This window comes from Macaca thibetana, chromosome 11 (assembly GCF_024542745.1).
Source record: "Macaca thibetana thibetana isolate TM-01 chromosome 11, ASM2454274v1, whole genome shotgun sequence".
Taxonomy (NCBI): domain Eukaryota; kingdom Metazoa; phylum Chordata; class Mammalia; order Primates; family Cercopithecidae; genus Macaca; species Macaca thibetana.
The window spans coordinates 105,541,192-105,566,199 of NC_065588.1; the positions used below are offsets into that span (position 1 = coordinate 105,541,192).

Sequence of the window (25,008 nt, forward strand, 5' to 3'; positions counted from 1 at the left end):
TTCTAGTTTTTCTCCCTCTTGACTTCTAGGCTAATATTTAGATTCTGCCTCTGTTGTCTTGGTGACTCAACTATTCCACTTTCTTTTCTTTTTTTTTTCTTTTTGAGACGGAGTCTTGCTCTGTTGCCCAGGCAGGAGTGCAGTGGTGCTATTTTGGCTCACTGCAAGCTCCACCTCCTGGGTTCATGCCATTCTCCTGCCTCCTGAGTAGCTGGGACTACAGGCGCCCACCACCATGCCCGGCTAATGTTTTTTGTGGGTTTTTTTTTGTATTTTTAGTAGAGATGGGGTTTCGCTGTGTTGGCCAGGATGGTCTCGATCTCCTGAGCTCATGATCCACCCGCCTCGGCCTCCCAAAGTGCTGGGATTACAGGCATGAACTAGTCCACTCATAAGCCTTTCTGCATCACTGCCATATATATGTTGAGACAGGGTCTTGCTTTGTCATCCGGACTGGAGAGCGGTGACACAATAATGGATCACTGCAGCCTCCACCTCCCACAACTCAGGTGATCCTCCAACCTCAGCCTCCTAAGTAGCCAGGACTACAGGCACACACCACCACCCTGGCTAATTTTTGTATTTTTTGTAGAGACAGGGTCTCAGTGTGTTGCCCAGGCTGGTCTCGAACTCCTGGGCTCAAGCGATCTGCCCGTCTCAGCCTCCCAAAGTGCTGGGATTACAGGTGTGAGCCACCATGCCCAGCCACCACCATGGATTAAAAGCCAAAATGGCTTTGCAACTCTGCCTCATATTCAGGTTCTATTCCTGGGACACCTTCATGCTTTGGTGTCTGGTCTTGAAGATAAAGTGCTTCTCATAGTTTTACCTCTTGTCCTAAAGATATCACTGAAGTTTGTTAATCTCTTTGGTTTCCTGCCACTCCATTCTTAGTATTCTAGGTTTTGAGGGAAAAAATATATGAGATCTTATTCTGTTTATTGAATTGAATTATTTAACATTTAGACAAGATTGTTATTTTCACCTACAGTTAAAAGAACATCTCTTGGAGATGTAAGTTATAGCTGGCTTATTCTTATAAAACATGTTGATGGATTAAAAACGTAAATTTGGTGAATTTCAAAAAATATTTTCAGGCCAGGTGCGGTGGCTCACGCCTGTAATCCCAGCACTTTGGGAGGCTGAGGCAGGTGGATCATGAGGTCAGGAGTTCCAGACCAGCCTGACCAACATGGTGAAACCCCGTCTCTACTAAAAATACAAAAATTAGCCAGGCGTGGTGGTGTGCACCTATAATTCCAGCTACTCAGGAGGCTGAGGCATGAGAATCGCTTGAACTTGGGAGGCAGAGGTTGCAATGAGCCCAGATCGCGCCATTGCACTCTGGCCTGGGCGACAGAGCGAGACTCCATCCAAAAAAAAAAATTCATTACTGCTTAAATTTTTCTTTTAACTCTTCTACTATTTGAGTTTTGATATCTAGTACACTTTACATTTGATCAGTCAGTGGGTCCTGGTAGGGAGTTTTTTGTTTTTTTGTTTTTCGGGTTTGGGTTTGGTTTTTTTTTGTTTGTTTTTGTTTTTGTTTTTGTTTTTGAGACAGAGTCGTGCTCTGTTGCCCAGGCTGGAGTACAATGGCGCCATCTCGGCTCACTGCAACCTCTGCCTCCCGGGTTCAAGTAATTCTTCTGCCTCAGCCTCCCAAGTAGCTGGGATTACAAGCGTGCACCACCATACCTGGCTAATTTTTGTATCTTTTTTTAGTACAGATGGGGTTTCATCATGTTGGTCAGGCTGATCTCGAACTCCTGACCTCAAATGATTCACCCGCCTCAGCTTCCTGGAATGCTGGGATTACAAGCATGAACCACTGTGCCCCTCCTATGGAAAGGGCTTGACATGTGTTTGAGCTCATTGTCCTTGTACCACAGTCTGGATGTGGCTTCCTGGAGATGGAGCACCTCATTTTGCTTCTTTGGTGGGTGTCAGAGTCAAGGGAAGTACCATGAAAACCAATTTGTTTCTGTCTCACTCCTCCTCCAGCTACGCTATAGCCGACAACGCTTACCGAATGATGTGCTCTGAACTAAATAACCATTTCATCCTCATTTCTGGAGAGAGTGGGGCAGGGAAAACAGAGGCCTCCAAGAAAATTCTCCAGTATTTTGCAGTGACCTGCCCAATGACCCAGTCACTACAAATAGCCCGTGACAGACTGCTGCTCTCCAACCCAGTGCTGGAGGTAAGCGGTCTCTGGGGACCAATCGAAGGGAGTCCCAGGGAGGTCACTAAGTGAGACAAATCCTGTCTGGGCAGGTCAGTTAAAATGGGCAGGTCACTGTTAAGGGTCACACAGATAGTGTCACAGTTAAGGGTGTGACCTGGAACTAAGCCATTTCCCCATTTGTTGAATGGGTCTGCTTATAGTACCTACCTTTTAAGACATTCGGGGTTTTTTTTTGTTGTTTTTTGTTTGTTTGTTTGTTTTTTTAGACAGAGTCTCTGTCACCCAGGCTGGAGTACAGTGTCACAGAAACCTCCGCCTCCTCGGTTTAAGCAATTCTCCTGCTTCAGCTTCCCAAGTAGCTGGTACTACAGGCATGTGCCATCATTCCCAGCTAATTTTTGTATTTTTAGTAGAGACGGGGTTTCGCCATGTTGGCCAGGCTGGTCTCAAACTCCTGACCTCAGGTGACCTGCCTGCATCAGCCTCCCAAAGTGCTAGAATTACAGGCGTGAGCCACCGCACCCAGCCTAAGAAGTTTTGAGGATTGAGTGAAACAGGTGCACAAAAAGCACACAGCAGAATTAGGAAGCACCAAAAATACTGTATTATTTATTAATAGTTTTCTTATTATTGAGTTAAAATTATTTTGGTTATGATTACTTACATTGTTGCAATTCACCGACTTGCTGGCTGATCCTGAACAAGTCATTTTCTCCTTTGTTTTTGTGGCCCTTTCTATAAATGAAGATGTTTATAGTAGAAGGAATTTTCCCAGTGGACCCTTTGAGCAGAACAACGTGATATAAAAAGGGGTCTGGTGATGGGGACTGTCAACCATAACTTCTAGAACAGCATAGGGCTAGGGTTCTATGTACCCCTCCTAAGACCATTTCCAATATATTCCTAGATTGGATTATAGGAAGAAGATATTGTTCCCCTCTTCTCCCCGGGTCCAAATCTAGTGTTTGGCATTAAATTATCTGTAGTTAGTGATTCCTTCTTAGAAGATAATGCATGCCTTTCCTCCCTGGCTCCTCCTACCCTCTCTCCTCTGTTTTCATACTAAGCATATTATTTGCGATCAGGAATTTGACACGCATGGTGAACTTAAATGACAGTGAATGACACTTTGTATTTCAAGGCTTTTGGAAATGCCAGAACGCTCCGGAATGACAACTCCAGCAGATTTGGGAAATACATGGATATACAATTTGATTTTCAGGTACACTGAAGCTCCTATTACTGGTTCATGGGGACCCCTTATTTTGCCAGTGACGGAACCCAAGCCAAGGCCCCTTAAGGGGAGAATGACATTTATTGGCTCAAGCAATTTTTTTAAAAAAATCCAGGGTTAGTGCTAGTTTTAGGAAATGCAAATAAAGACCACAATGAGATAACATTTTATACCACCTGGATGGGCAGAAACTAAAAAGTCTAATATATATGAGGTGTTGATGAAGATATGGATCATAAGGAATTCTTACACATTGCTCGTGGGGTGTAATATATTGGGAAATTATTGGAAAGTAATGGGGTGTACCAGAGTTAAGATGTTATCTTAGGAAGCTGAAAAAACATAATCTAAGGTGCAACCATCCCGCTCTCAGAGATATCTCAGAGATATCAGATGCATAAGCATGTCCATAACAGAACTGCTCATCATGATGAGCAAGTAAGTAGACTGAACAGCACCAATGCATCTGGAGAGAACTGAAATGTCCATCAACAGGAGAATGACTACATTGTGGTGTGTTCACACCATCAGGCATTACACTGCAGAGAGCAAATGAACCACAGCTACACCTCACATGGATGGGTCTTGGGAACATACTGTATGCCAGCGTGATATCATTTTTTTTCATTAAGCTTAAAAATAAATCACAAGGACCGGACACAGTGGCTCATGCCTGTAATCCCAGCAGTTTGGGAGGCCAAGGCAGGTGGATTACCTGAGGTCAGGAGTTCAAGACCAGCCTGGCCAACATGGTGAAACCCCATCTCTTAAAAAAAAAAATACAAAAAAATTAGCCGGGCGTGGTGGTGTGCTCCTGTAATCCCAGCTACTCGGAAGGCTGAGGCAGGAGAATTGCTTGAACCTGGGAGGTGGAGGTTTCAGACAGTCAAGATGGCACCACTGCACTCCAGCCCGGGCAACAAGAGTGAAACTTCATCTCAAAAAAAAAAAAGACACAAGTAAACAATATATTGTTTAGGCATGCCTGCTTACCTGGCAGGGGCCAGCACTCTTTTTCGGATACAACCAGATAGTAAATATTTTAGGCTTTGTGAGCCATTCAGCCATACAGTCGAAATGACCCAAGTCCACTCTTGTAGCATGAAAGCAGCCACGGACAATGCATAAGTGAATGAGCATGGCTGTGTTAGACACAGAATTTAAGTGGAGCTAAGGCAAGCAGGAAAGGAAGGCAGAATTCTCAAGGGCTCATCATTCCAAGTGGTAAAATGACACATGGGAGAACAGCAGCTGTATGAGCACGGAGCTCAATGATGAGGACAAACTGGCTCAAGGATGTCCCAGAGGCTGGGAAGTGGGCCTCTGGTGGAGTGGATTTGGAAAGAAATTTAATAGCCATGCGTATTTGAAAACCTTTTTGGAAGTTCAACACATATACTGAAAAAGCTGTAAAACATAGGGACAGCCCAGTGAATTTTTACATATGTATCCACCTCTGTAACCACCACCCAGACCAAGACATAAAAATGTCTAGCATCTGGGCCGGGCTTGGTGGCTCGCTCCTGTAATCCCAGCACTTTGGGAGGCCGAGGTGGGCGGATCACCTGAGGTCAGGAGTTCGAGACAAGCCTGGCCAACATGGTGAAACCCAGTCTCTAATAAAAATACAAAAATTACCCAGGTGTGGTGGTGCACACCTGTAGTCCCAGTTACTCGGGAGGCTGAGGCATGAGAATCGCTTGAACTTGGGAGGCAGAGGTTGCAGTGAGCCCAGATTACACCACTGCACTCCAGCCTGAGCAAGAGAGTAAGTCTCTGTCTCAAAAAAAAAAAAAAAAAAAAAAAAAAAAAAAAAATGATAGCATCTGGAGGCCAGGCAGTGGTGACTCACACCTGTAATACCAGCATTTTGGGAGGTCGAGGTGGGAGGATTGCTTGAGCCCAGGAGTTCAAGACCAGCCTGGGGAACATAGTGAGACCCCGTCTTTACAAAAAACAAAAATAAAATAGCAAGGCATAGTGGTGCACGCTTATAGTCCCAGTTACTTGGGAGGCTGAGGCGGGAGAATTGCTTGAGCCCAGGCATTTGAGGTTATAATGAGCCACCATCAGGCCACAGCACTCCAGCGTGGGCAACAGAGCAAGACCCTATCTCTTAAAATAAAACTTAAAAAAAAAAATTCTAACGTCTGAAAGCTTTTCCTGCTCTTCCCCAACAGACTCCCCCTTCCCACTGCCCACTGTTCTGACCTCTGTGATCATTGGTTCATTTCACTGGTCATTGAAGTGCATATGAATGAAATTACACAGTATATTCTATTTTGTGCCTGACTTCTTTCAGTCAACGTATCTGTCAGATTCATCCATGTCCTTGCATGTAGCAGTTGTTCATTTTTTGATTACATGACTATGTCACAACTTATCTGTTCTCCTTTTGTTGGACATTTGGGCTGTTTGCAATTTGGGACTGTGATATATAGCACTTTGAACATCCATGCACATGCCCTTTAGTAGATTTATATTGGATTAAAGAAGTAGAATCATGGGGTTCTTACCAGCAAAGCAGTGTTAGGATAATTAATGATGGTTCCGGTTGCTCCATACCCTTGCCAACATTTATATTGTTCATCCTTTTGAGAAATTCTGGTGGGATATAGTGGTTTTTCACTGTGATTTAAGTTTGTATCTCCCTGGTAATTAATGAAATTTTGCTTCTTGGCCACTTAAAGGCTTTCTTTTTCATTCAAGTCTTTTGCCCATTTTTAATTGGGTTGTTGGTTCTTTCCTATTGATTTGCAAGAATCTCTATATATTCTGGAATAAAAATCTTTTATTGGTTATATTATTGAAAATATTAAGACAGTGTGATATTCACACAAGGATAGATAAAGAGGACAATAGATCAGAATAAAGTCCAGAGAAGATCAAGTCCACACATACAGTCAGCTGACTTAAAACAGAAGCATCACTATGATTCAGTAGAGACAAGATCATCTTTCTAATAAATGGCACAGATCAACTGGATATCAACATGAATAAAAAGACCTTTGACCACTCCCCCTCTCCATATACAAAAATTCAATAGTGATGGATCATTATCCTAAAGAATCAAGCTTCTAGAAAAAGACATAGAAACTATCTTCATGATAGTTTCTTGGGGTAAGCAAAAATCTTTGTAAACAGAACCCAGGAAATACTAATGATAGAAGATTGATAGGTCCAAAACAAGAAGAAGATTGATAGATCAGACTTCATTCCAACTCAGAACTTCAAGCCATCAGGAGATGCCAGGAAGAGATTTTTGTTGTCACTGCTGCATTTTTTGTTCTGTTTTGAAGGGCATCCCTGTAGGTGGGCATATCATCAGTTACTTGATAGAGAAGTCCCGAGTTGTCTACCAAAACCAAGGCGAGCGGAATTTCCACATCTTCTACCAGCTGCTGGCAGGTGGTGAGGAGGAGCGCCTGGCTTTCCTGGGACTGGAGCGAGACCCCCAGCTGTATAAATACCTCTCACAGGTGGGGAGGACCAGCACCTGGCTTTGGTGACTCTTTGGACGAGGGAATCAGAGGTGTTTATACGGGCTACTGTAGGATGTTTGAGACGTTCTATTACCATTGTGCTATGTGTCCTATTGGCTAATTTCTTGATATATGTATATATCACAAGTAATCTAACCCATCTCCTCTTGTGCCTGGCAGCTATATCACCTTGGTAAAGTAACCAATGTCTAGGCAAGTGGTTCTCATCCCTGGCTGAAACTAGAATCACCTGAAGAACCCTTTAAAAACACAAATGCCTGGGCCATACCCTCCAGAGATTCAGATTTCACTGGTCTGGGGTAGGACCTGGGCGTTAGAATTATTTTAAACGTCCTCCTGGTGATTTAGTGTACAGCCAAAGTGAGGAGCGCTGATCTGGGTGTGATAGAAACTCACCGTCCAGCTATATCTAAAACCTATGCTATCTCATTCTGCTTTCAAACTACTTTTTTTTTTTTTTTTTTTCCTGTTTTTGGGATGGGGTCTCGCTCTGTCCTCCAGGCTAAAGTGCAGTAGCATAATATAATGGCTCATCGTAGCCTTGACCTCCTGGGCTCAAGGACTCCTCCCATCTCAGCCTTCAAAGTAGCTGGGACTACAAGCGCGAGGTACCATGCCTCATTAATTTTTGTAGTTTTTGTAGAGACAGGGTTTCTCCATGTTGTCCAGGCTGGTCCCAAACTCCTGAGCTTGAGAGATCTGCCCATCTCGGCCTCCCAAAGTGCTGCGTTTACAGGCGTGAGCCACTGTAAACTACTTTTGAAAAAATCTTTTTTGGCCGGGCGCGGTGGCTCACGCCTGTAATCCCAGCACTTTGGGAGGCCAAGAAGGGTGGATCACCTGAGGTCGGCAGTTCAAGACCAGCCTGACCAACATGGAGAAACCCTGTCTCTACTAAAATACAAAAAATTAGCCAGGCATGGTGGCACATGCCTGTAATCCCAGCTACTCGGGAGGCTGAGGCACGAGAATCGCTTGAACCCGGGAGGCGGAGGTTGCGGTGAGCTGAGATCGCGCCACTGCACTCCAGCCTGGGCAAAAAAGAGCGAAACTCCGTCTCAAAAAAAAAAAAAAGAACTTTTTTCATGCTCCTGCCTTCCATCTTGACAAACGTTTGCTGCCAGATGAACACACTATACAGTTCAGGCCATTCCTATAAGCAAGCCTAGGGTCTAGTGTTACAGATTTGACTGTCAGAAGATAACCTTGCAATATTTGTTTTTCTGCAGCCTGCACTAGCGTTCTAGAATACCCAGATTGTATGGCACTTCTCAGTATTTGGTGTCATTAACACCTTTTTTGTCCCAACATTTTTTGATTTTTCTCTTCTCACTTGGCCTGGTTTTGAATGGAGGCCACCTTGTAGAATGTAGATGAAGGCATCATTTAAGAGAGAAAACGAGGTTTTATAAAATGAATCTCACAAAATGAGGATCAATACTTCCTAGAAATCGTGGAAGAAAAGAAGGCTTGACAAAAGTTTACTTTCAAAAATGAAGACAAGCTGGGGCATGATGGCTCAGTCCTGTAATCCCAGCACTTTTGGAAGCCAAGGTGGGAGGATGGCTTGAGTTCAGGAGTTTAAGACCAGCCTGGGCAATGTAGCAAGACCCCGTCTCTAAATGTGTTTTAAAAATAGAAATGAAAAATGAAGCTAAATAATGAAAGAATCTCATAATCTAATTTTATACTAATCAAACTCTGAACTAATTACTAAAACAAAGAAGACATCAAACGTGATTTTTTTTTTTCTTTTTGGAGGGTTTAATTTTCCGGACAAAGCTGTATGTCACATCATGTTTGTATTCCCATAGCATGATCAGAAAGGGTCAATTTATAAAAATATTTGAGGGCTTCATCCATTTTCCCAAGGGCTTCTCTAACCCTTTGATAAATAATTCCCTTTTAGAATATATCATGCTTTTATTCTTGTAGATTTTTTTCTGGCCACATTAATTCAACTAGATCCATATACGTCAGGGGCTTTGGAAATGGGTCTAGCAATTTGCCACTAATATTTAAAACCAATTTCATGATCTCTCATAACTTCGGTAAACTTTATGGTTTCACTTGGCAGTATATTTGCACTGCTTCCAAACCAACAGGTTTTGGAGAGGAACTGATTTGCACAGGCCCATCCCTTCGGGGGCAGGAGCAGATGTTGCTGGTTGTGCTGGGAAGGTTTGTGAGGTTGCCAATTTTATATCGGCCACTTCACTAAGAAATATTTTCATGGTATGACACATCTGATTTCCCCCATGCAATGAAGAAATCTTTTAAGAAGACAGATCTTCAGATAATTAGGAAACTGGGAACACCCTGTACCACAAAAGCAAAATAATAAAAAACATTTTCCTAGAACGTTTTCTCTTTAAATCAGTCTGTTATTTAAAAGACAACCTCTGGAGTTCATGGGGAAAATCTCTGCTTGTGATGATTTTCACAAAACCTCTGTTACTCTAAATGCCAGCCTTTTATTTCCTTGCGGGAAAGCCTTCTTTCATCTGGTCCTGCAGTGACATTTTTGCTGGCGATCTCTAAGTGAGTCAAGAGTTTCTGCTTTCAAGCACTGTAATATCACTGCATATTTCAGCAGATATTTCCTGAGACAAACAGCTTCAATTCATTTAGCAAAAATGATAAGAAAACTATGTTTAAAAGCACGTACAAAAAGATATACCACTTACATGTAACTTGGAATGTTTTCCCAGAACAGAGATTTTTAAATAAAATTCCAAATAAATTTTGGGAAAAAAGCAACAGTTGTCATATCATTACATGCTAGACAATTAGAGAAAAATCTATTTTTTATTTGCAATTCAGTACATTATAGGACTAGCTTTTGCATCTTCAGAGAGGAATAGACATGCTAATTGCCCTGATAAAAATGACATTAAGTAACTCAAACTTTTTGTCAACAGGGTCATTGTGCCAAAGAGTCATCCATTAATGATAAGAATGACTGGAAAACTGTTTCCAATGCCTTTTCTGTCATTGATTTTACTGAAGCTGACCTCGAGGTATGTGCTCTTGCAGCAGAACTGATAGTTTCCTCTGGGACTGAGGAAATATTCCTGATTTCTTGGTGTTTGCATAATACAGTGGCCAGATTCAACAAATAAAAATACAGGATGCAGCTAGGTGCGATGGCTCACACCTGTAATTCCAGCATTTTGGGAGGCCAAAGCAGGCGGATCATTTGAGGTCAGGAGTTTGAGACCAGCCTGCCCAACATGGTGAAACCCTGTCTCTACTAAAAAAGTACAAAAATTAGCTGGGCATGGTGGCGGGCGCCTGTAATCCCAGCTACTCTAGAGGCTGAGGCGGGAAAATCGCTTAAATCTGGGAGGCGGAGGTTGCAGTGAGCCGAGATCGTGCCACTGCACTCCAGCCTGGGCGACATGAGTAAGACTGCATCTCAAAAACACAAAAACAAAAGCAAAAATACAGGATGCCTTGTTACATATGAATTTCAGATAAACAGTGAATAATTTTTTAGTATGATCATGTTCCAATTATTGCATGTGGACAAACTTATACTAAAAAAAATATAAGTTTGAAATTCAAATATTAACTGTGGGTTCTTTTATCTGGCAACCCTAAGTTTTCCTAATATTGTGTGCAATGAGGAGGAGTCGGGTTTTTTCTCCCGTAAAGTAAGTCCAGTCTCAACAATTTAGATGCCATAGAATTACAAGACTCTCATTCATTGAGGCTTCTATTTTGGCACAAACTGGAACAAATGGTAGAATTTATAAATACTTTGTTTTTACATCTTTTTGTCTTTTTTTTTTTTTTTTTTTTTTTTTTTTCATTTTGATTGTTAAACTATCAGTCTTTCAAGGGCCAGGATGTAATTTAAAAACCTCTATATTTGAGGCCAGGTGCAGTGGCCCACACCTGTAATCCTGATGCTTTGGGATGCTGAGGTGGTGAAATCACCTGAGGCTAGCTAGGAGTTTGAGACTAGCCTGGGGAACATAGACCCTGCCTCTACAAAAAAAATTTTAAAAATTAGCCAGGCATGGTGGGGCATGCCTGTAGTCCCAGCCACTTAGGAGGCTGAGGTGGGAGGATTGCTTGAGCCTAGGAGGTTGAGACTGTAGTGAGCTATGATGGCACCATTGCATTCCAGCCTGGGTGACAGAGCAAGACCCTGTCTCTTAAAAAAAAAAAGGATAGATGGGCCAGGTGCGGTGGCTCACGCCTGTAATCCCAGCACTTTGGGAGGCCGAGACAGGCGGATCACAAGATCAGGAGATTAAGACCGTCGTGGATAACACGATGAAACCCTGTCTCTACTAAAAATACACAAAATTAGCTGAGTGTGGTGGTGGGCGCGTGTGGTCCCAGCTACTTGGGAGGCTGAGGCAGGAGAACAGCCTGAACCTGGGAGGTGGAGCTTGCAGTGAGCAGAGATTGCGCCACTGCACTCCAGACTGGGCAACAGAGGGAGACTCTGTCTCAAAAAAAAAAAAAAAAAAAAAAAAAAAAAAAGGATAGATGGATGGATAGATAGATAGATAGATAATGTTATTTGAAAAATGGGTTCATTAGTGAGTTTTATTTTAGACAGTATTGTATAAATTTTTTTTTTCCTCTTTTGAGACGGAGTCTTGCTCTGTCGCCAGGCTGGAGTGCAAAGGCGCTGTCTCAGCTCACTGCAACCTCCGCCTCCCAGATTCAAGCAATTCTCCTGCCTCAGCCTCCCGAGTAGCTGAGACTACAGGCACTCGCCACCACGCCCAGCTAATTTTTTATTTTTAGTAGAGACAGGGTTTCACCATGTTGGCCAGATGGTCTCGATCTCTTGACCTTGTGATCCGCCCGCCTCGGCCTCCCAAAGTGCTGGGATTACAGGCGTGAGCCACCGCGCCTGGTCATAAAATATTTTATACAAGTAGTTTATTTTATGAAAAATTCATGTATGTATTTGTCGTTGTTGTATGGAAATAAAGTGTTTCATGCTGGACATTGAGTAAGGCTGTTTCACTCTTCCCTTAGCACCCAAAGTGAATAACAGGGCCGGTTTCTGGGGAAGGGGGAGGGCTTGGTTCTGTGAGCTCAGGTGTGGAATTGGGACGGGGGCATTTTTCCTTTGGGTGTCTCCACTACGTGAATCAATTAGGTAGCCACCGTTCTCTTTCCCTGTCCTGATCTCCTGTCTCAACACTTCCCATGTTCCCAGAATCTCTTTGGAATTATTGCCAGTGTCTTACACCTGGGGAACATTGGTTTTGAAGAAGACGACCAAGGCTGTGCCACTATCCCAGACACCCACGAGATCAAGTGGATAGCCAAGGTGATGTTACTGTTTCGGAGAGGACAGAGGGAGGGGGAGGGGTGGGAGAAGAGAGCAAGGCCGCTGGGTGCCCACAGTTAGGCCCAAATGTCTGGTGCCATGCTCTTGTGGCTGATACTGGTTAGGAGGTTTAAAGAGTGGGGGTTTGAAGGAGAGGGCGGGAGTAAAAGCCAGTTGGTTGAGGGAGCTATTGTGGTCTGTTTTGTACTAAAGCACAGTGATCATTCTGGGCAGATAACCCTGGGCCTGGATACTCCATGAACTCTTTATAAGTTAGTGAGTAGGCCGGGCACAATGGCTCATGCCTGTGATCCCAGCGCTTTGGGGAGCCAAGGCAGGAGGATCACTTGAGGCCAGAAATTCAAGGCTGCGGTGAGCCATGATCATGCCCACTGCACTCCAGCCTGGGCAATGTAGTGAGACCCTATCTCTAAAAAAAAAATTAGCTGTGAATGGTGGCACACACCTGAAGTCCCAGCTACTCAGGAGGCTAAGGTGGGAGGATCACTTCAGCCTGGTAGGCAGAGGTTGCAGTGAGCAGAGATCGTGCCACGGCACTCCAGCGTGGGTGACAGAGTGAGACCCTGTCTCAAAAAAAGTTACAGTGAGCTATGATTGTGCCACCACATTCCTACCTGGCAACGGAGCCATACCTTATCTCTAAAAAAATAATAAAAAGCAAGTAAAACTGCGTCACTGAATAGCACTTTGGATTTCTTTTATATGCAGCTCCTGGGAGTCCACCCAGCAGACCTTCTGGAAGCTCTCACCCACAGAAAAATTGAAGCCAAAACTGAGGAGGTAAAAATGGCTCTAGGTGGAAATGTGCCGGCCCTCCCTGCTGCTGCTGCCTCCCTCCAATAGCAGCAGGGTAGTGGCCTCAGGGGAGGCCAAACCTTTGATCCTAGCTCACCAGGCCCTGCGTGGTCCAGCTCCTGCGGGATCTCCTGCCTCATCCTCCCCCATCACCATCACCACCACCACACCAATGCTAGCAAGCCATGCCTCATACTCCCTATGTCCTCCCTCCACAGGAGTCTTTGCACCTGCTGTTCCTTCTGCTGGAACACTGTTCCCGATGCTTCATCTAGTTAACTCCTCTTCATCTTTCATTTCCTGGGGGTCACTTCCTCAAGGAGCCTTCTCTGATCCTCCCACCTCTACCTCAAAGCACCATATGCATCTCCTTGTAGCACCTTCAACATGACTCTGTGATTCTTTGAATGTCTCTCCCTCCCTCCCTACCCCCAAATGAACTGTGAGCCCATGAAGGTCAGGACTGCGTGTCTGGGTTACAGCTGTATCTTGGCAGCCCAGCACAGTGCCTGGCACACATGGGCACTCAAGAAAGAGCCATCGTATGAACCAAAGGCAAGAGTAGCATCTTCCCAGCATGTATGCTTTGCCAGTCATCATTAAACACTAGTTCAAGACTGTGTGTGGTGGCTTATACCTGTAATCACTTTGGGAGGCTGCAGTGGGAGGATTGCTTGAGCCCAGGAATTTGAGATCAGCCTGGGCAACATGGCTAGACCTCATTTCTACAAAAAAAAAAAAAAAAATCGGGGCATGGTGGTGGACACCTGTAGTCCCAGCTACTGCATTCCAGGCTGGGCAGCAGAGAGAGATCCTGTCCCTTTATTTATTTTTTGTTGTTGTTGTTGTTGTTAAGAAAAAAAGACCTGTAATCCCAGCACTTTGGGAGGCCAAGGCAGGCAGATCACAAGGTCAGGAGATCGAGACCATCCTGGCTAACACAGTGAAACCCCGTCTCTACTACAAATACAAAAAATTAGCCGGGAGAGGTGGTGGGCGCCTGTAGGCCCAGCTACTCGGGAGGCTGAGGCGGGAGAATGGCGTGAACCCGGGAGGTGGAGCTTGCAGTGAGCCGAGATCGCGCCACTGCACTCCAGCCTGGGCGACAGAGTCAGACTCCATCTCTCAAAAAAAAAAAAAAAAAAAAAAAGACTTCTTTGGACACTCTGGGGGCTTCTTTATTCCACCTATAATGATGCACCTTGTCATTCTTTTCAGGTGATCTGCCCATTGACACTAGAACTCTCTGTCTACGCTAGAGATGCAATGGCAAAAGCTGTTTATGGACGAACGTTTACTTGGCTGGTCAACAAAATCAATTCCTCCTTAGTTAACAAGGTTGGTCAATGCATTTTGGGTACCTTGCTCTTGCTAACATGGTGATGTTTTATAATCATCATCATTTCTTTAAAGAATTTGGGAGGGAGAATGAACTGTGGACGCCTCATAGGCAGGGCTGGTGTCTTTCCCTATTCACATTTCCAGTGTCTCGCATACAGTATGAATGCATGCCTAATGACTTACACAGTGTGTCCCAAAGTGTGCTATGCATAGCGCCTGTGGTATGCCAGATAGCTTCACGTGTACATAGAAAGTTTTTATTTTTTGCCGGGCGCGGTGGCTCAAGCCTGTAATCCCAGCACTTTGGGAGGCCGAGACGGGCGGATCACGAGGTCAGGAGATCGAGACCATCCTGGCTAACACAGTGAAACCCCGTCTCTACTAAAAAATACAAAAAACTAGCCGGGCGAGGTGGCGGGCGCCTGTAGTCCCAGCTACTCGGGAGGCTGAGGCAGGAGAATGGCGTGAACCCGGGAGACAGAGCTTGCAGTGAGCCGAGATCCGGCCACTGCACTCCAGCCTGGGCGACAGAGCGAGACTCCGTCTCCAGAAAAAAAAAAAAAAAAAAAAAATTTTTATTTTTTATTTTTATTTTTAGAGACAAGATCTTGCTCTGTCACTCAGGCTGGAGTGCAGTGGTGCAATTGCAACCTCCAGCTCCTGGGCTCAAGCAATCCTCCTGCCTCAGCCTCCCAAATAGCTGGAACTACAGTTGCATGCCACCATGCCCGGATAAGTTTTAAAATGTTTTTCGTATAGATGAGGTCTTGGTGTGTTGTCCAGGCTGGTTTCGAACACCCATGCTCAAGCCATCTTCCCACTGCTGCCTTCCAAAGTGCTCGGATTGCAGGCATGAACCACCGCAAATCTTCACATTTCAACAGCAATATATTCACCTGACATTTAAAAATTTCAACAGAAGCGTATTTTAACATATTTGAGAAAAAATATAGCTCTTCAAACTCACACTTCAGTCACATTTCCTTTTCAAGTGGAATTAAATATAAAAGGGATTTAATCCACGCTAAAAATTAAGGAAATGATAAATGGATGGGGAGGGGATATGTGGATGTGACAAAATTCATGGAGGTAGGACACAAAAGATGATTTTGGAAGAAGCGACTTAGGGCACTCATACAGAGTATTTAATTGTGTCCCTTTAAAACTAAATACATACATTATCTTTTTTTTTTTTTTTTTTTTTGAGACAGAGTCCCACTTCATCATCCAGGCCGGAGTGCAGTGGCACAATCTTGGCTCACTGCAACCTCCACATCTGGGGTGCAAGTGATTCTTGTGCCTCAACCTCCTGAGTAGCTGGGATTACAGGTGCACACCACCATGCCCGGCTAATTTTTGTAATTTTTTAGTAGAGATGGAATTTCACCATGTTGGCCAGACTGGTCTCAAACTCCTGGCCACAAGTGATCCGCCTGCCTCAGCCTCCCAAAGTGCTGGGATTGCAGGCGTGAGCCACCACACCCAGCCTGAAATAAATACATTATCTTTGAATATTCACCGTGGCCTGAGGGTACTTACTCCTCTTACTTGGATAGGCATCTTCTTATCTATCTAGGTCCTTTTCTCCTTCTTATTTTTCTTCATCATTGTCGTCGTCGTCTTCTTTTTTTTTTTTTTTTGTTTTTGTTTTTTGGATTGTACATGGGCTTGGGAGGCTGAGGAGAGCTGAAGCAAAGAAGTGAATCAGAAGGAGAAGGTCTCACTCCACAGGTGATGGCTATGGAAGCCGCAGTGGGATCTGAGCAGGCAGGAGCAGCAGGCTAGGGAAATTACTTCCACCCAAAGGTTCTGTATTGTTGGAGAAAGAGGAGACATGAGCTTTAGCGCCAAGCCCCAGTTTGGGGGAGCAGCAACAGAGTTTTGAGTAGCACAAAGGAAAAGACCTAAGTATGAATGGAGTGTATTATTTTGACCAGGATTTCACCAGGAAAACTGTAATTGGATTACTGGACATCTACGGGTTTGAAGTCTTTGACAAGAATGGGTACGTTTTGTCATTACCTCCCTACCTGTCTTTTGCCCTTTTTTAAGGTTTCAGTCGAGATTTAAATCATTCGCTAATGTTACTAGATTGATTTTCCTGTCCCCAGAAAATCTCTAGATTTACATAGTTTCTAATTTACAGACCATCCTAGATGTCAACTAACCATAAAAATGCAAATATATTCTCACTTGACTCTTCTGATTTATTTAGTAAATTATTTTATTAATAAGGACTTTGTTTTTTCTTTATTAAAAAGCATCCCTAAAAAGAATATAATTTTTAAAAAATTGTTCTCTTTATGTAACTTTAGTTATTTAAATCTTTTGTATTTTTAGTTTTGAACAGTTCTGTATAAATTACTGCAATGAGAAACTCCAGCAACTGTTAATTGAGAGGACTCTAAAAGCAGAACAGGCAGAATATGAAATGGAAGGCATAGAGGTAAACATTTTGATGTTTTCTCCTCATCTGGTTTCTTAATCTAGCTAAAGATTTTTTAAATTATTATTATTAATATTTTTAAGACAAGGTCTTACTCTGTCACCCAGGCTGGAGTACAGTGGCACAATCATGGCTTGTTGCAACCTCCACCTCCTGGGCTCAAGTGGTCCTCCTGCCTCAGCCTTCTAAGTAGCTGGGACCACAGGCACATGCCACCATGCCTGGCTAATTATTTTATTTTTTGTAGAGACAGGGTCTCTCTATGTTGCCCAGGCTGGTCTCGAACTCCTGGACTCAAGTGATCTTCCTGCCTCGACCTCCCAAAGTACTGGGATTACAGGTGTGAGCCACTGTGCCCAACCACTGAAGACATTTAATTGAAATATTATTTCATTGGAGATTTTCCTAATTAGTACTGAGGATTAATTTTTAGCCCTTCTCTGCTTATTTCCTGAGAAATTATTTTGATATTCAGAAAATATAATTTGTTTAAGGTTGAATATAAAAATTAGATTTTGAAAAAAGATGTCTTAGAAAACCAATTTAAAACCAACTTTTACGTTCATCTAAATATTTCTTGAAGAATTAATTTCTCTTTGTCATTTTAGTGGGAGCCAATTAAATATTTCAACAACAAGATCATCTGTGATTTGGTAGAAGAGAGACATAAAGGAATCATATCCATTCTGGTGAGAAAAATTAATGTTGCATTAGAGCCTATTCACCCGGCATTTACAACTCTTGGAAGAACTTTTTCCCAGGCTTAAAAAGGGTTGAGCCAGGCCGGGTGCGGTGGCTCACGCCTGTAATCGCAACACTTTGGGAGGCCGAGGCAGGTGGATCACCTGAGGTTAGGAGTTAGAGAGCAGCCTGACTAATATGGTGAAACCCTGTCTCTACTAAAAATACAAAAATTAGTCGGGCATGGTGGCGTACACCTGTAGTCTCAGCTACTTGGGAGGCTGAAACAGGAGAATTGCTTGAACCCGGGAAGCAGAGGTTGCAGTGAGCCGAGATCACACCACTGTACTCCAGCCTGGGCGACAGAGCGAGCCTCCATCTCAGAAAAAAAGGTTGAGCCAGGGTGGTCTCTAACTCCTGGGCTCAAGCAATCCTCCCACATCAGCCTCCTGAGTAGCTGGAACTGCAGAGGTATACCACCACACCTGGCTAAATTTTAAATTTTTTGTAGAGAAAGGGTTTCACCATGCGGCCTAGGCTGGTCTCAAACTCCTGGGCTCAAGTCAGCCTCCCACCTTGGCCTGTCAAAATGCCGGGATTATAGATGTGAACCGCTTCACTCAACCACACCTGTAATTTTTAAGATGCCAACTAAATGGTATCATTCTTGAGGATGAAAAATAGGAAATAGAAAGATGAACTGAAGAAATATGAAAGCTTCGACTCAACTGGTTTTATACTTTCTTTCCATGAGGGCTTTTCTTCTACAACAAGAGTCTGTACACATGGTAATCGTGGTCAGCGATGACTGGTTTAGAGAAGATGAGGTTGGCACTAAGCTGGTCGTAGTAGCTGTGGAGTATCTTTGGGAAGACTTTGAGTCAGATGGTGGGAGAGTTGCCTTTTCATGGGATATTCAGGCCCTCTGGTTCCATGGTCCCCTTCTCAAATCTTAGAAGCCAAACACATGGATAAGCCCCTTTCTTCCCCCAGAATGTTCACCTGCACTTATATGAAATGACAGTCTTTTAGTCCAGTACTTTCTGCTCCAGCTGGTGAAAGCACTTAAACTTGGCATTGATGGAGTGTGGTGCTGTGGATTGAGGCTTCTCTTTTTCTTTTGAAGGATGAAGAATGCATTCGGCCTGGTCCTGCTACAGACTTGAGTTTCCTGGAGAAATTGGAAGAGAAAGTGGGCAAACATGCACACTTCGAAACGTACATACTCTATTTGACCAGATTTTGCATGGGGGAAGATCATTGTATCTCCATTTTTTTTAGTATTTGGATAATGTTCTTCAAGAGAACAACTACTTCATACATGAAAATATCTTTATGATATACCACTCATAGATGTGCCAGCCCTTTGTTAGTAGAAATTAAGTGAATTACAAGTTTTTGTTTGTTTGTTTGTTTGTTTTGTTTTGTTTTGTTTTGAGACATGGTCTTAGTCTGTCACCTAGGCTGGAGTGCAGTGGCATGATCACGACTCACTGCAGCCTCAGCCTCCCAGGCTCAAGTGATCCTCCAACCTCAGCCTCCCAAGAAGCCGGGACGACAAACATACACCTCCATGCCTGGCTAATTTTTATATTTTTTGTAGAGACAGGGTTTTTTATTGTTGTTATTATTATTGTCATTATTATTATTAGAGACAGAGTCTTGCTCTGTTGCCCAGACTGAGTGTAGTAGGGCGATCTTGGCTCACTGCAACCTTCACCTCCCAGGTTCACGCGATTCTTCTGCCTCAGCCTTGCAAGTAGCTAGGACTACAGACGTGTGCTAGTAGAGATGAGGTTTCACCATGTTAGCCAGGCTGGTCTCGAACTCCTGACCTCAAGTGACCTGCCCACTTCAGTCTCCCAAAGTGCTGGGATTACAGAAGTGAGCTACCGTACCTGGCCCCAAAACCAGATGAATGCTCCTGCGTTTGTGTTTCCCCTGCTACAAGATGGGGTTATTAATATACCTACCATCCAGTTTTGTAAATGATGCCATAAATTGCCTGGGTGCAATTTCTGGCCATGGTAAAGACTTAGTAAATGGTGATGGCTTTCTCAGACCTGTTGTAGAATACTGGAAGGGTAAGTAAATGAAATTGCAAAGGATAAGCACATGAAATTGTATAGTGAATCAAGAATGGAAAAATAAATTGGGGTACATTCACAAATGGAATAATATATCACTGTGCAATGAATAATCTGTAACTGCATGCAATGATGTAAGTTACACAAATGTGATAGAAGTCAGACACAAAAGAGTACATACTATGGCCGGGCGCTCTGGTTCATGCCTATAATCCTAGTACTTTGGGAGGCTGAGGCAGGCAGATCACCTGAGGTCAAGAGTTCAAGACCAGCCTGACCAACGTGGTGAAACCCCGTCTCTACTAAAAATACAAAACTTAGTTGGGCATAGTGGCATGCACCTGTAGTTCCAGCTACTTGGGAGGCTGAGGCAGGAGAATCGCTTGAATCTGGGAAGCGGAGGTTGCAGTGAGCCGAGATTACGCCATTGCATTCCAGCCTGGGCAACAGAGCAAGACTCCGTCTCAAAGGAAAAAAAAAAGACTACATACTATATAATTCCAATGCAATGCAACGCATACAACTGGGTAAAAATTCACTTATGCTGTTACATGTCTGGTTGCAACTGGAAAGGGCTCAATGTGGGGGTTCTCAAGGACTGGTAATGAATACTCTTCTTCTTAATCTGGGTGCTGGTTATACAGGCATATTGTTTTCAAAAATTCATTGAGCTGTACACTTAGAATGTATGTGTGCTGTCAATATATGTGACAATTTCAAATAAAAGTCATTTAAAAAAAATCAAGAATCTGGCCAGGCACGGTGGCTCATGCCTGTAATCCCAGCACTTTGGGAGGCTGAAGCGGGTGGATCATCTGAGGTCAGGAGTTCAAGACCAGCCTGCCCAATATGGTGAAAAACCATCTCCACTAAAAATCCAAAAAATTAGCCAGGCATGGTGGCTCACACCTGTAATCCCAGCTACTCGGGAGGCAGAGGCAGGAGAATCGTTTGAACTCAGGAGGCAGAGGTTGCAGTGAGCCAAGATCACACCACTGCACTCCCGCCTGGGAGACAGAGCGAGACTCCATCTCCAAAAAAAAAAAAAATCAAGAATCTGTAGAAACTGAAAACTGATGTTTTATGAGCATTTTAGTCTTTCAACATCATAAAAATGTAAGATATAAAATTGTTCATAGTTACATCACCTAGAAAAACAGAAGTGAATTCATTATACAAATACATGTGTTTCTGTGGCTCAGTTCTATACTTTTATTTCTCAGCATTTATGGGAAGAAAGGATCTAATTTTGTTTTTTAATTTTTTGAGATAAGGTCTCACTCTGTTGCACAGGCTGGTGTCTAGTGGTGTAAGTATAGCTCACTGCAGCCTCAAATTCCTGGGCTCAAGCAATCCTCCCACCTCAGCCTCCCAAGTAGCTGGGACTATAAGGCACATGCTACCACTCCCAGCCAATTTTTTGTATTTTTTTTTAAGATAGGGTCTTGCTGTATTGCCCCAGACTAATCTCAAACTCCTGCCCTTAAACGATCCTCCTGCCTCAGCCTCCCAAAGTGCTAGGATTATAGGTGTGAGCTACCACGCGTGGCCAAAGGATCTAATTTTAAAGAAATCTTGGTCTATAGCCAGAAAATAAGTAACAAGACTTCCTGTGAGCCTCCCTGTGTGGTGGCTTTCAATGTGGACCTAACTGGTTGAAGGCATCTCTCTCTTACTCTTTGCTTCAGATATTGGTGCCATTTTGTGTCAGTGAAGTAGAAAGTTCAACTCATAGGCCACGTGTGATGGCTCACGCCTGTAATCCCAGCACTTTGGGAAGCTGAGGCAGGCGGATCACGAGGTCAGGAGTTCGAGACCAGCCTGACCAACATGGTGAAACCCCATCTCTACTAAAAATACAAAAGTTAGCCGAGTGTGGTGGCGCATGCCTGTAATCCCAGCTTCTCCAGAGGCTGAGGCAGGAGAATCACTTAAACCCAGGGGGGTGGAGGTTGCAGTGAGCCAAGATCGTGCCACTGCACTCCAGCTTGGGCAACAGAGCAAGACTCCATCTCAAAAAAAAAAAAAAGAAAGTTCAACTCATGTCTGTTTCTGTCTCGTAGCCGTAAGCTGGCTGGTCCAAAGGGCCGAAAGAGGATTGGCTGGATGGAGTTCCGCCTCCTCCACTATGCAGGAGAGGTCACATACTGCACTAAGGGTAAGTGGTTGTGGGGTACAGGTGACAGCCATGTGTGTGCCCAGCCTGGTGTCTTACAATAAACTCCGAGTCCACAGAGGAAATGGTGCACGGTCATCCCAAACATTCCCTAACCTTGCATTCAAGCCACTCGAAAAAGTCTTTCTAATTGTATTTATTATTTTTGTAAATAACCACTTTATTTAGATGCAATTCACATATCATCCATTTACCCCATTTTAAAATGTACAATTCAGTAGATTTTAGTATTAATATATTCAGAGTTGTGAAAACATTACCACCATTCATTTTGTTTTATTTTATTTTTATTTTTATTTTGAGAGAGAGTCTTGCTCTGTTGCCCAGGCTAGAGTGCAGTGGCGCGGTCTCGGCCCACTGCAACCTGTGCCTCCCAGGTTCAAGCCATTCTCCTGCCTCAGCCTCCCAAGTAACTGGGGTTACAGGCGCCCACCACCACGCCCAGCTAATTTTTTTGTTTGTTTGTTTGTTTTTGCCATGTTGGCCAGCCTGGTCTGGAACTCCTGACCTCAGGTGATCTACCCACCTTAGCCTCCCAAAGTGCTGGGATTACAGGTATGAACCACCATGCCTGGCCACCACCATTCATTTTAGAACATTGTATCACTCTCAAAAGAAATCCTGTAGCCATTAGCAGGCACTCTCTGTTTCCCTCTAACCCCACCCCTACAGCTCAAGGCAACCAGCTGATCCACCTTCCCTCTCTATAGATTTGGGGCACTCTGGTTCATGCCTATAATCCCAGGTTATAGATTTGACTTTTTTTTTTTTTACTTTTTTTTATAACTGGAATCATGCAACGTGTGGCCTTTCGTGTCTGGTTTCTTTCACTTAACATAATTTTTTCAGGGTTCATCCATGCTTTCATTCCTTTTATTGTCAAATAATATCCCATGATGTGGATATGCCACATTTTGTTCATGCATTCATCAATAACTCATGGTAGGCACTTGGGTTGTTTATACCTTCTAACTATTATAAATAAGGCTATCATGGATATGCTGGTATGAGTTTTAGTATGGGCATAAGTTTTCATTTTTCTTACGTATATACCTAGGAATGGAATTATTAGATTAGATATGGTAACTTAGCCGGGTGCAGTGGCTCATGCCTGTAATCCCAGCACTTTGGGAAGCCAAGTGGGGGGCGAATCACCTGAGGTCAGGAGTTTGAGACCAGCCTGGTGAAGCCCCGTCTCTACTGAAAATACAAAAATTAGCCGGGCGTGGTGGTGGACACCTGTAGTCCCAGCTACTTGGGAGGCTGAGGCAGGAGAATGGCTTGAACCTGGGAGGCAGAGGTTGCAGTGAGCCGAGATCGTGCCTCTGTATTCCAGCCTGGGTGACAGAGCAAGACTTCGTCTCAAAATAAAAAATATATATGTTAACTGTATGCTTAACCTTTTGAGGAACTGCCAGGTCATTTTCTGAAGTAGTTGCGCCATTTTACATTTCCACCAGCAGCATATGAGGGCTTCCAATGTCTCCACAGCCTCACCCATGCTTGTGTTATATCATTCTATATATCTGTTATGTTCCATGTGTGATGTTCTGCTCTGTTGCCCGAGCTGGAGTGCAGTGGCGCCATCTCTGCTCACTGCAAGCTCCGCCTCCTGGGTTCATGCCATTCTCCTGCCTCAGCCTCCCAAGTAGCTGGGACTACAGGCACCCACCACCACGCCCGGCTAATTTTTTGTATTTTTAGTAGAGACGGGGCTTCACCATGTTAGCCAGGATGGTCTCCATCTCCTGACCTCATGATCCACCCGCCTTGGCCTCCCAAAGTGCTAGGATTACAGGCGTGAGCCACCATGCCCTGCCTATAATGTGATGTTCTTCTAACCATATTAGTGGGTGTGAAGTGGTATTTCATTGTGCTTTTGATTTGCATTTCTCTAATGACCTATGATATTAAACATCTTTTCACATGCTCATTGGCTGTTTATCTTCCTTGGAGAAATGTCTATGCAGATCTTTTGCCCATGTTTGAGATTAGGTTGTTTTACATTGAGTTGTAAGAATTTTTTTATATATCCTAGATTCTAGATCCTGATCAGATATACAATTTGCAAATATTTTCTCCAATTCTATGAGTTGTCTTTTCATTTTTGTGATGGTGTCCTTTGAAACATAGAAGTTTTTAGTTTTGATGAAGTCTAACTCTTCTTCATTTTCTTTTGTCACTTTTACTTTTGGTTTGAAATTAGTTTTGCTTTTTTTTTTTTTCTTTTTTTTTGAGATAAGGTCTTGCTCTGTTACCCAGGCTAAAGTGCAGTGGCGTGATCTTGGCTCACTGCAACCTCTGCCTCCCGGGGTTCAAGCCATTCTTCTGCCTCAGCCTCCCGAGTAACTGGGATTATAGATGTCTGCCACCACGCCCAACTAATTTTTGTATTTTTAGTAGAGACAGTGTTTTGCCATGTTGGCCAGACTGGTCTCAAACTCCTGACCTCAGGTGATCTACCTGCCTCGGCCTCCCAAAGTGCTGGGATTACAGGCATGAGCCACCACACCCAACATTATTTTTACTTTTAAATAAGAGTATATTTCTAAGAATCTTTTAAAAAGTAATAACATGTACAGGTATTAGGGTTTTTTCTTTGAATGCAAAGTGACAAAAAGAAAACATTTTTAAATAGGATGAGTCTCTTTGTGCAGATAATCCCTTGATTTTTGTTTAAAGAATAAAGATAATACACATATAGAGCTGTAAACTGCTGACAGCACAGAAGAGAACAAAAGGAAAACTCAAATGCCTTTTACTCTCAGTCTCTCCTTCAGGGGGAACCACAAGAATAAACAGTTTCTTGTAACTACTTCCAGGAAAATAGAAATGTTTTCTGCATATACCTATGAATGTGAGGCTACACACACACACATTCACTCACTCTCCCTTGATCTCACGTTTTTCCATGTAGAAACTGTGTGGTGGTGGGGAGTTTTCCATGTGGTTGGTGCCAGGCAGATGGGGGGCATCATGGATATGGAAATCTGATTCTCTTACCATCTGCTCTCAGATTGTCTACTTCTTTGTAGCACCAGGAATTATGTCATCCTCATAGTTGAGTTCTGGGATATTTCTGGTGATAATCTCATGCTATATTATTTCATTTTGGTTTTCTGTCGGGGGAGTGAAGCCAGCTTGCTTCTATGCCACCATTTTTTTTCTTAAACACTTTTGATGCATGCCTTTTTAAAATTTTTATTTAATCATTTTTCTGGAAACAGGGTTTCA

At 43.5% G+C, this 25,008-nt stretch overlaps 1 protein-coding gene across 1 annotated transcript in view; it reads left to right on the forward strand.

Annotated features, from left to right (window-relative positions):
- The window catches only part of MYO1H (myosin IH), a 100,246-nt gene that overhangs the window by 47,462 nt on the left and 27,776 nt on the right, over positions 1–25,008 (forward strand). Inside the window, exons 4-15 of the mRNA XM_050749962.1 lie at positions 2,005–2,203; positions 3,330–3,410; positions 6,722–6,901; positions 9,847–9,945; positions 12,114–12,227; positions 12,957–13,028; positions 14,262–14,381; positions 16,322–16,389; positions 16,725–16,830; positions 17,439–17,519; positions 18,638–18,729; positions 21,662–21,756. Coding sequence (XP_050605919.1) covers positions 2,005–2,203; positions 3,330–3,410; positions 6,722–6,901; positions 9,847–9,945; positions 12,114–12,227; positions 12,957–13,028; positions 14,262–14,381; positions 16,322–16,389; positions 16,725–16,830; positions 17,439–17,519; positions 18,638–18,729; positions 21,662–21,756 — 1,307 coding nt within the window. The remainder of the gene's footprint in view (positions 1–2,004; positions 2,204–3,329; positions 3,411–6,721; positions 6,902–9,846; positions 9,946–12,113; positions 12,228–12,956; positions 13,029–14,261; positions 14,382–16,321; positions 16,390–16,724; positions 16,831–17,438; positions 17,520–18,637; positions 18,730–21,661; positions 21,757–25,008) is intronic.